Source organism: Nyctereutes procyonoides, unplaced genomic scaffold (genome assembly GCF_905146905.1).
Source record: "Nyctereutes procyonoides isolate TBG_1078 unplaced genomic scaffold, NYPRO_anot_genome, whole genome shotgun sequence".
Lineage (NCBI taxonomy): Eukaryota > Metazoa > Chordata > Mammalia > Carnivora > Canidae > Nyctereutes > Nyctereutes procyonoides.
This window is the reverse complement of record NW_026575041.1, coordinates 2,875,560-2,887,619: the sequence shown is the minus strand read 5'-3', so window position 1 is coordinate 2,887,619 and position 12,060 is coordinate 2,875,560. Positions and strand designations below refer to the sequence as shown.

Here is a 12,060-nt window from a genome sequence, read left to right as displayed (position 1 = left end):
TGAATTTAAACATGTCTCTAACTAAACAGGTCATTGAGTTGAATGAACTAAGTCACCACCAATAACTCCAGTTTTTAGGAGAGGCCTGACAAGAGTTTAAGATAACAATGTTAACAATATGTTAGTTGTTTTGCTCATAGACAGAATTAAGACAGTTGTGAGACAGTTGTGAGACAGCTGTGAGATATTAAAAGTGTCAGGACTTTTTTTAAGATAAAAAGAGAAAGGTGAGAATCAATTTAATATGTATGTAAAGCTGATTTTCTTTTTTCTTTTAAATCTTAAGTAGTCTCTACACCCAATGTGGGGCTTGAACTCATGACCCTGAGATCAAGAGTCTCATGCTCTACCAACTGAGCCAGCCAGGCACCCCTGTAAGGCTGATTTTCTAATAGTGATCCGAGATTCCCTATCTTCACAGAGAAAAAAACAAGTAGAGAAGTAAAGTAATTCAAATTATGGAAGAAAAGGTATAAGCTAGTCACCTTTCATTGGAATTTCTTTACTGCTCTTGGAATAAAGACCAAATTCCTTCGGATGGTACACAAGTTCTTTCAAACAAACTCCTGCTTTCCTGTCTGGCATCACTTCTCACTGCTACCCTGTCTGCAGGGTATATATTTGTCATATTAAACATATTAAACTACTCAAGGATCCCTGAAAATGTCATACTTCCAAATGTCTTCATGTATCTCTCTCTGTATGCTATTCTACCTATGTCAGACCCCTCTCTTCTTTACTTGGTAACTTCCTACTGGACAAGATCCAATTAAAGCTTCATTTTCCTTGGAGAAGCAGTCCCACCTTCTTTCTCTTTCTCAGTGCTTTTTCCAATTCCTGTGTGGAGCCCACTGCTCACACACTGCATCACAAACGTCTTTTACTTGCCTGTCTCTACTGTTAGACTCCAAATGCCTCAAAGGCAGAGTCTGTATCTTTTATTTCTGTTTTTCAGTGCCCTGCACAATGTCTGGTGACCACAAAGGCCATTCAATAAATGTCAGCTGAACAAAGGACAGAAATGGAAGGAGGAAGGGACAGAAATGGAGAAACTGTTAAATCCTGGGATGGAGAGGCTGTGTGATTCTCTCTGGGTACTTTTAAGACCTGAATAAGGCCTGTTTCAGGTAGGTTATGATCAAAGCCAAACAAAAAACACAGCTGGCTTACTTGAACTAAAAATGATCAATCTTAGACCAACCCAGATTTAATAACACTGAGAAAATTACTGAGCTCCTTAAAATTAAAAGTTCTATACAACCATTTTAAGTGAAATGTTAGTTCATTATTTAAGCGTAGATTCCAAAGTCAGAACTATAATAGGACAATCATGACAGCATGAATCAAATTACCTTTTAATATGATTCCAGGAATAATAAGAGCAATCAGACAACTCACACTGGAAAACCTTTATGAATGGAAAAATATACCTTGATTCAATAGTCACCTAAATGCTACACTATGCTAAATCTGTTTAAATCTGTTAAAGCTAATAAAAATTTCCACTCTGCAGAAGACCTGCATCATGCAAATGAATGGTGACTCACCTTGGACTCCTCACATCCAGCTGATAAATGTTTCCATCCTGTGTCCCAGCCAATAGCAAGAAGCCAGAGAGAAAAGTGCAGCAGTTGAAGGCATCTGAGCCAACAAAGAGGAACACCTGAAAACAAGCAGAAGCCAAAACTGCTGCTTAAAGATTAATTTGTTTTCAGGAATAAATAGGCACCAAAAAAAAAAAAAAAGTTTCCCATTTTTTTTTAATATTTTTTTTCTTTCTTTATTTATTTATGATAGTCACAGAGAGAGAGAGAGAGAGAGGCAGAGACACAGGCAGAGGGAGAAGCAGGCTCCATGCACCGGGAGCCCGATGTGGGATTCGATCCTGGGTCTCCAGGATCGCGCCCTGGGTCAAAGGCAGGCGCCAAACCACTGCGCCACCCAGGGATCCCCAAAGTTTCCCATTTTTAGAGACATTTTATTTCTTCTCCCTTTAAGCACCGTGAATCTAAACAAAATATTCAGCAATGACTGAGGAGGAACCCCTCCCAGGATTTAGGGAATCTAAGGCTTGCCCAGGACTTCAGCAGTGTAAGTACTACCATACATGGAGGCAGCAGTTTTCAGACTATTAATCTCTCAACACAACGACTCATAGGACTTTCAGTCCACAATATCTTTCTCCTCCCCCTTTTCATTACAACTCTCCATTTGAGAAACACTTGGGATTCACACATTGAAATTTTGCTTCATGTCACTTCTAACAACCTTTTGAAGGGAGATACTACGTAGGAAAAGAAACAAGCTTAAAGCGGCAATTTAAAGAATTACAAAAAAAAAAAATTACAATTCTCCCCAAGTGCCTGAAAAAAAGGAGTTATCAGATTTTTATTTGTTCTCTACTGTTGGCTCAATCTGATCATTTCTCCCTCAAATGTTCTAAAAAGGAAAGAAAAGAACCAAACTCGGCCAAATGAACAAAACCTGTGATTTCCCTTTGGAAGGTAAAGCAGTGCAGAGTACAGAGATGATAGAATCAAAAAGAGTGATGTTCCTGGAACCTCATTTCTGAAAATGGAAACATCACTAGAACAATGAAGTAACTAGGAGAAATGAAAATACAAAACCTGTGGCCAAACCAAACCATTTTTTTTAAATTTTTATTTATTTATGATAGTCCCAGAGAGAGAAAGAGAGAGAGGCAGAGACATAGGCAGAGGGAGAAGCAGGCTCCATGCACCGGGAGCCCGATGTGGGATTCGATCCCGGGTCTCCAGGATCGCGCCCTGGGCCAAAGGCAGGCGCCAAACCCCTGCGCCACCCAGGGATCCCCCCCCCCCTTTTTTTTTTCAAACCAAACCATTAAAGTTGTCTTGCTGAGGTTGATAGGAGGTGAAAAGAAATTTTAAAACTCAAATCCCAGGGAACTCAGGACTTAATGATGAGCACAGTCCGCCCAGCAAAACTTCAGAGGCTGAAGGAAGAAAATTCAACTAATTCTTCCATAAAAGACATCTGGTCATTAATTGATCAAGACCCCTGAATTCATGAGTCCTTTATTCAGAATTTCTTCACATTACCTTGAATATGGAAGGGAATCTACATAACCTCATCATTTTCTATATAGCACACTAAGGCCCAGAGAGAAAGTGATTTAACGAAGGTCACAAAGCAGTATTTAATCCTCATCACAAAACCCTACGAGGTGAATACTACTATGCCCAGTTTAGTGATGAGGAAACTGAGGCTCTGAATGGTTAAGTAACCTCTTAAATGTCACAGCTATCATGGAAGAGCTAGAATATAAATGTTGCCCTTACTCCAAATCCCATGCTCTTAATCATTACATTTTACTGGCCCTTATTCCTGCAGCTTTCTCAGAAAGTGAACACAGGGAGCAAGTAGAAACATTTCCAAAACTGCTTTCCAAAAATTAGAGTGATCCAGGATGCCCCAGAACTCAACAGTCTTGGAGGAACCACTTGCCGGCTGCCTGCTCTGCAGTCCCAAGCACTGAAGTTTCTTATCTTCCCGTGCCAACAGCAGCATTTTTGACTCTGTTCCAATCTCCCGTTCACCTGCATGATAGATAAGCCATGTCAACAGTGGGCTAGGCTGATCAGCTGGCAGTACCAGAAAGCACAGATACTGATGAGTTTATTGAATTACTGTTAGTGATTAACTTACTAACTTAAAAAAAGCATTTACTATATTCTATTTCTTGACTGTTGGTATTGTTTATATAACTGTACATATTTGTCAAAACTCACAGAACTGATATTTTAAAAAGGTGACTTTTGGGGCACCTGGCTGGTTCACTCAGTAGTGCATGCAACTCTTATTCTCAGGGTTGTAGGTTTAAGCCCCATGTTGGGGGTAAGAGGTTATTTAATAAATAAGTTAAAAGTTTTTTTTTTTAGATTTTATTTATTAGAGAGAGAAAGAGAGCATGCTCAGGAAGGGGCAGAGGGAGAGGGAGAAAGAATCTGAAGTGGACTCCACACTGAGCACAGAGCTCAACGTGGGGCTCAATCCCACAACCACAAGATCATGAGCTGAGCCAAAACCAGGAGTCAGATGGTCAGCCAACTGACCACCCAGACACCCCAAAAAAGCTAATTTTTAAAAAATAAAATAAACTTTTACTACATATAAAGTATATGTCAATAAACCCAACTTAAAAATATTAAGTCCTTTGCAATGTGACATGATACCATGTTAGGAGCAGGGGTACAATGCTGAACAAAATAGTCTCTGCCCTCAAGGCTCTTATGGTCTGGAGTAAACGAAATTTATTCATTCACTAAAGAAATCTTTAATGAAGGTCTACTATGTATTGGACACTATTCTAGGTGCTAAGGAAATAGTAATATACAAAAAAGTCCTTACTCTCAAGAACTCTAGTGGAAATAGTTAATAGTGGAATCGATAAATAAACAAATAGGATATTTTCAGACAGTGATGAGTTCCACTAAGGAAGGTAATTTTAAAGTTATTTCTCTATTTTTATTTAATATTTTTTTATTTATTTAAGAGAAAGAGAGAGCCCAAGCATGGACGGGGAGAAGGAAAAGGAGGCTCCCCACCAGAGGGCTCAATCCCAGGACCCCAGGATCATGACCTGCACCAAAGGCAGATGCTTAATCAACTCAGCCATCCAGGTACCCTGGTGATTTTAAATTCAAACTTCACCTATCAAAAAACTCCATGGAGGGGAACCTGGGATGTGTAGTCAGTTAAGTATCTGACTCTTGCTTTCAGCTCAGGTCGTGATCTCAGGGTCATGAGATCGAGCCCTGTGTCGGGCTCTGCACTCAGTGAGGAGTCCACTTAAGACTCTCCTTTTGCCCCCTACTCCTCATCCTGGTCTCTCTAAAATAAATAAGTAAATCTTTTAAAAAACTCCATGGAGGCCACTTTTCAACTGAGACCTGAATGGTAACCAGAAACCAGTCTTACAAAAAGCTTTGGGAAGTATGGGCACTATGACATGAAGCTGGAAAAGACTGGAGAGGACAGAGAGTGTTAAGGGTTTGTGATAAGCCAAGTGAAGGGGACAGGATTTTAATATATGTATAAAAGGTCACTGGAGGACAGTAGGGACAAAGAAGAGCAACATGATTTGATTTTTTTTTTTTTTTTAATGATCACAATGGTTGCTTTGAGAATGGATTATAAGAGACTAGTACAGGCAACAGCTGATGCCAGACCAGACCAGGATACTGACAGGAGGAAAGAAGAGGGTAGGTGGAGAAATCAGAAACACTATAAAGGTAGAGATGACAGATTTTGCTGATGGAGGATGTGAGGAAAGGTGGGGTGGATGGTGTATGATCAGGCTTTGAGCTTGAGCAAATAGGTAGATGGTGGTGCCATTTACTGAGATGGGGCAAACAGATTTGGGGTGGGGGGGGCGGAAATCAAACACTCCATGCAAGACAAGATTAGTTTGAGTGTCTATCAGACACCTAAAGAGTCTGAAACTCAGGAGAGAGGTCTTATAATACAGACATTTTTAACTGAAATTACCAGTTTAAATACAATATTTAAAGTCATGGAACTGATGAGATTACCTTGTAGCCAGAACTGAGTGTCCTCCAATAATTAAAGTAAGAATAAAGGAAATTTATAAAAGGAGACCAAGCAGCAGCAGCCAGTGAGATAGGAAGAAAGAAGCCTAGAAAGAAAAGTGTCCCAAGGAGAGGAGTTTACCATGTTAAATTCTGTTGGGAATTCAGAGAGATAAGCACAGAGATGTAACAGTAGATCAGGCAACACAGAGTCACAAGGGACCTTGACGAGAGCTAATGCAGTTAAGCCACAGGAGCTCCAACTACCCTAGAATGGATTGAAGAGTAAGTGGGAAATGAGGAAATAAAGCAAACAAGAATATTTTCATTTAACTTACTTTAAATCAACAAATTTTTAAAAACTTGACCTTGTTTTAAGTAACATTTGTGGGATATCTTATGTTTGAAGTAAAATGTGTATGTATTAAATATATACCTATTAAAAATGTGTACTGCCTGACATGATCTTATCACTAATTGCACATGTATCACATTTTGGGAAAATGACTCTTCCTATTAATTCCAAAGAGAGATGTTCAGGGAACATCTGGTGGTCAGTAATAGTTTTAGTTCTTGGATCACAGGCATCTGCATGGGAAGTTTAAGGTAGGGGGAGAGTACCTACAGTTTTGTCAAAAGTGAAGGGTAAAATTAACCCAAATCAGTTGAAAACATATGTCCACACAAAAGCCTACACACAGATATTTACAGCAGCTTTGTTTATTCATAATCGCCAAAACTTGGAAGCAACTAAGATGTCCTTCCATAGGTGAACAGATAAATAAAATGAGATTATATCCAGACAATGGAATACTATTCAGTGCAAAAAGCATTAAGGAGGAACCTTAAATGCTTATTACTAAGTGAAAGAAACGAACCTGAAAAGACTACATAGTTTATGATTCCAAATGTGACATTCTGGAAAAGGCAAAATCATGGACACAGTAAAAATATCAGTGGTTGCCAAAAGTTAAAAGGAGAGGAAAAGGGTTATAGGAAAGGAAAGGATGAATTGGTGGAGCACAAAGGATTTTTCAGGCAGGGAATCTTCTGTGTAATGCGATAATAGATTCATGTCATTATACATTTGCCCAAATCCATAGAATGTACAACACCAAGAATGAACCCTGATGTAAACTATGTGAGTGATAATGATATGTCAACAAAGGTTTATCAATTGTAACAAATATACCACTCTGGTGAGGGATGTTGATAAACTGATAATTGAGGAGGCTGTCTGGGGCAGAGGGTATACAAAAACTGTACTTTCTCTTTTTTCAAAATTTTAGATTATTTATTTGAAAGAGAGTGAGCGAGTGAGCATGTGCAAGCATGAGCAAGCGGAGGGCAGAGGGAGGAAAGAGAGAACCCTTAAGCAGATTCTACACTGAGCACACAGCCCGACACAGGGCTGGATCTCATGATCCTGAGATCATGACCTGAGCCAAACCCAAGAGTTGGACACTTAACTGACTGAGCCACCCTGAAAACTGTACTTAAAAAAACAAACAAAAAAAACCTATCAATTTTATTTATTTTTAAAGATTTCTTTTTATTTGAGGGAGAGAGTGCAGTGAGAGAGAACATGAGCAGGGGGAGGGGTACAGAGAGAGGGGGAAGAGACTCCCTGTTGAGCAGGGAATCCCAGGACCCCAGATCATGACCTGAGTTGAAGGCAGATGCTTAAACCAATGAGCCCGGACTAACCCAGATGCCCCTCAAAAACTGTATTTTCTGCTCAATTTTGCTGCGAACCTGCAACTGCTCTAAAAAAATAAAGTTTTGTGTTTTGTTTTTTTTTTAATGTGAGAAGCAAATATAATGGTAGAATAATAGTCCTATAGAAACAGAAAAGCAACTATTAGTTACAATCACAGGAAGAAAAGAATGCAAGTTGCCTTATCAAGACATTATCATTTTGACTCCCCAAAGCTATCATTCTACTCACCTATTTCCCATTACTACTACTCTTTTTTTTTGGTTTAAGAAATATATTTTTTAAAAGATTTTTTTTTTAGGGACTCCTGGGTGGCTCAGCGGTTGAGCGTCTGCCTTTGGCTCAGGGCGTGATCCCAGAGTTCCGGGATCAAGTCCCATATTGGGCTCCCTGCAAGGAGCCTGCTTCTCCCTCTACCTATGTCTCTATCTTCTCTCTGTTCTGTCTATATTCTGTCTATATTCTCTCATGAATAAATAAATAAAATCTTAAAAAAAAATAAATATTTTTAAAAAAGATTTTATTTTTAAGTAATCGCTACCCCATTCAAGATGGCACTTGAATCCACAACTCCAATACCAAGAGTTGCATATTCCACTGCCTGGGCAGGTGCCCCTAAAGATTTTTTTAAGTAATCTCTACACCCAACATAGGACTCAAGCTTATAACTCTGAGATGGAGAGTCACATGCTCTACCAACTGAGCAGTCAAGTGCCCTGCACTATTACTATTCTAAATCCAACCTACACAGCCAAATATACCTTTCTTTCTAGTAAATTTCACCTCCACACCATTTCAATGTTAACTGCCCCTAGCTCTACTCCCAGCTCCTATTCTCCCATCCTTCCCATTCTTGTCTGTTCAACTCAAATTCATCTTTTAAGGTTTAAGTCAACTTCTTTGTGACAACTTTCCCATCTACACTAACCTAAAATATAAAATACTCTTTTCTTCCAAAAAAACCTATTTTATTTGCATTAAGAATCATTAAGTTGGGGATGCCTGAGTGGCTCATCAGTTGAGCATCTGCCTTTGGCTCAGGGCGTGATCCTGGAATGCCTGGATTGAGTCCCACATCGGGTTCCCTGCATGGAGCCTGCTTCTCCCTCTACCTATGTCTCTGCCTCTCTCTCTTTCTGTGTCTCTCATGAATAAATAAGATCTTTAAAAAAAAAAAAAAAGAGGGGGATCCCTGGGTGGCGCAGTGGTTTGGCGCCTGCCTTTGGCCCAGGGCGCGATCCTGGAGACCCGGGATCGAATCCCACGTCAGGCTCCCGGTGCATGGAGCCTGCTTCTCCCTCTGCCTGTGTCTCTGCCTCTCTCTCTCTCTCTCTCTCTCTGTGACTATCATAAATAAATAAAGAAAAAAAATATTAAAAAAAAAAAAAGAATCATTAAGTTGTTGGGGCACCTGGGTGGGTCAGTCAATTAAGATCTGCCTTTGGCTCCAGTCATGATCCCGGGGTCCTGGAGAGTCTGCTGTCATGCTCAGGGAAATTTGCTTTTCTCTCTTCCTGCCCCCTGTTCGTGCTCTTTCTCACGCTCTCAAATAAATAAATAAATAATCTTTTAAAAAATTATGTTAAAGAAAGAATCATTAAGTTCTCTTAGCTAAAATTTTTTTGTTGTTTTATAGGCATCAGTCTTACCTGCTAAACTAGATTGTACTTACTCAAATATAGTTAACAATGACATACACTTTTGTAGATTCCAAAACAACAGAAACATAGTAGGTATGCAATAAATATTAAACTTATGGTGAAAATACAAATACCAGCCAAGACAAAGAAAAGATGAGGAAGAAAAGGAGAAGCTAAGACAAACACTGAAGGTGCCTAAGGAAACAAAATAAATTCAACATAATAATTATCAACTTACTAGGCGTCTGCTCAGGGGAGCCAAGGTTTATGGAGTTGTCAGCAGCACCCACAGCCACTCCATTGATGGAAGAACCACAGTCTGCAATGACACCCAGGCAGGCTGAGCGTCCACAATCCCAAAGTCGTGCTGTCCCATCTCGAGAACCAGACACCACATTCCTCCCTCGATCAACAATGGCTGTATCCAGAATACCTGAGGGGGGGGAAGGGGGGGAAAGACGCTGTGATGGAGTGGGTCATAAAGGAACTACAAGGGCAGAAAAGATGGATCTGCATAAATGACTTCATTGCTTCACAAACATGTGTTGGATATGTACTACACGCTGGGTAAGTTCAAGTGCTGGAAAAACAGAAATAGAAGAGAGTCTTTGCTCTCCAATGGTTCAAAGACTAGCCCTTAGAGACAGATATGGAAAAAGGTTTGGATTTAATTCTTAGTGGCGTGTCCTAGAATAGTGGTTTTCAAGGTTTTTTTAATTTTGTTTTTTGTTTTTTGTTTTGGTGTTTCTTTTTTTATATTTTATTTATTCATTCATGAGAGACACACAAAGAGGCAGAGACACAGGCAGAGGGAAAAGCAGGCTCCATGCAGGGAGCCCGATGTGGTACTCAATCCTGGGACTCCAAGATCATGGCCTGAAGAGAAGGCAGATGCTCAACTGCTGAGCCACCCAGGCATCCCTAAAACATGTTTTTTAAATAAAAATTGAGAAATTGAGAAGACATCTTAGTTCAGTTTGAAAATCACTGTCTTATTGCTTCCATTGAGAACTAATGGAAAGGATTAACTTCCCCATCTTAAAAAAAGATGTGATTTCTGGTCTGGCCAAGATATAGTAGCCCCATTTCTCCTAGGGTCCTTTCTCTTATAACTGAAAAAAAAAAAAAAAACAAAAAAAAACACCAAAAACCAAAAACTGGACATAAGACAGAAAGTATAAGAAGACTGAAAGATGGAAAGGCGGCAAACCACCGAAGGATCTAGGACTTGAAGAGCAGGGTAACGAATTCCCTGGATTTCCTTATTGCTTCCCATATACTCTGGATAGGATACTGCAAAAGTCTGCAACAAATAATTGATTTAAAAAAAAAAAAACAGGGACATGTGGGTGGCTCAGTGGTTGAGTGTCTGCCTTCGGGTCAGGGTGTGATCTTGGGGTCCTGGGATCAAGTTCTGCATCAGGCTTCCGATGGGGAACCTGCTTCTCCCTCTACCTACGTCTCTGCCTCTCTCTCTGTGTCTCTCATGAATAAATAAATCTTTAAATTAAAAAAAAAAAAACAAAAAAACAAAAAAACAACTCCAAGAAATGTCTGTTGCAAAAGACTGGGAAAGTACTGGCCTAACAGAAAATTTTGCAAATTAACTCAAATAGCAAGAGAAAAACTGCTACTTCCCCTTCCCCAAGGTCAGTGAGGTTAAACAGAGAGTGATCTTTTATTCCATCCCCAGTGAAGCAGGAGGGAGCAGTCCAATTCCCTTGACCCTTGACAATAATCGGGCCCAGCAGAGTACTGTCAGCACGGTCCAGTGGTGAGCTGAGACTCTACCCTGACCTGACAACAACAGGTGGAAAGAGGAAAAACAAAGTAGTGGGAAGTAGCATTCCACTTTCCCCCTAACCACCCTCTCACAATATGGTGGCATCTAGTATGGGTCTCTTCACTCTTAGATGACAAGAAAAAAAGAAAGAGGAACCTTACAGGACCTGGAGCCTATGACAAATTACTCTAGAAAGAAGCTATAAAAGTAGCAGGAATGCCCTTGTAAGAGAGGCAGCCATAGCAAAAACCATAAAGACTTTAGATATTAAACCAAAATGATGTAAGTCCTCAACATATAAAACAGGATGAAAAAGCATTTGCCCTCAAGAAAAGATTCAGCTGAATTACATGTAAACATCCTAGCCAATGTCTGGGAATTAAGAATGTTAAATGAAACTATGACAAAAATAAGTATTAGCAAGAAATAGAGCAAAATTCATACATTTGGCAGTTTTTAAAAAGTTTACTATATTAAAATTATCTAGTTTTACTATTATGTTAATTGGCTTAATGTTGCCAGGGAGAAAATATACACATATGAGAGAAGGGGTATGCATGCACGTGGGTGTGCATGTGCATCCGCATGCGCATTTGTGTGTGTATGTGTACACATGCCAAGACTAATGGCTGCGACTCAGATCTTAGAAATAACTGAGCCTTAAAGCACCTACTATTTTTTTTTTAATTTTTATTTATTTATGATAGTCACAGAGAGAGAGAAAGAGAGGCAGAGACATAGGCAGAGGGAGAAGCAGGCTCCATGCACCGGGAGCCCGACGTGGGATTCGATCCCGGGTCTCCAGGATCGCGCCCTGGGCCAAAGGCAGGCGCCAAACCGCTGCGCCACCCAGGGATCCCTAAAGCACCTACTATTACTTGGAGGCAGCATATCTTATTTAAAAGAAAATACAGAGAGGAGATTGAAAATAATAGCTGAAGTGCTAAAAATGCAACCTGATTTCCTAAAATTATTCCACAAATGTAAGCAGCTTTCCTGTTATAGTGAACAAAAAACTCAACCAATCAACTAAAATGGTGTTTCATTTGGCTTCAACATTTTCATAGATTATGAATGGATCTGGTACTTATTAGAAAGAATTATTATTATTCAAAAGATTATATTGTACATATCTCCAAATTCACCAAACTCAATTAAATGACCTGGGCAATTTAAAAACTTCAAACTAAAATAATACCTTAGAGCTATTTAAAGACTCATATACAGTAGTCTCCCCTTAACCACAGTGTCATTCTGTGGTTTTAGTTACCCATGGTTAAACCCGGTCTGAAAATATTAAGTGGAAAATTCCAGAAATAAATAATTCATACTATTTATTTATTTATTTAT

The 12,060-nt window shown here is 39.5% G+C and overlaps 1 protein-coding gene across 2 annotated transcripts in view; it reads right to left on the bottom strand.

The window, feature by feature from the left end:
- The window catches only part of PAAF1 (proteasomal ATPase associated factor 1), a 35,507-nt gene that overhangs the window by 4,410 nt on the left and 19,037 nt on the right, over positions 1–12,060 (bottom strand). The window contains exons 7-9 of one of the 2 annotated variants that reach the window (XM_055320387.1): positions 9,166–9,360; positions 3,466–3,578; positions 1,548–1,663 (exon numbers count right to left, since the gene is read on the bottom strand). In XM_055320387.1, the coding sequence (XP_055176362.1) occupies positions 1,548–1,663; positions 3,466–3,578; positions 9,166–9,360 (424 nt within the window). The remainder of the gene's footprint in view (positions 1–1,547; positions 1,664–3,465; positions 3,579–9,165; positions 9,361–12,060) is intronic. The other variant, XM_055320388.1, reaches the window with a different exon arrangement.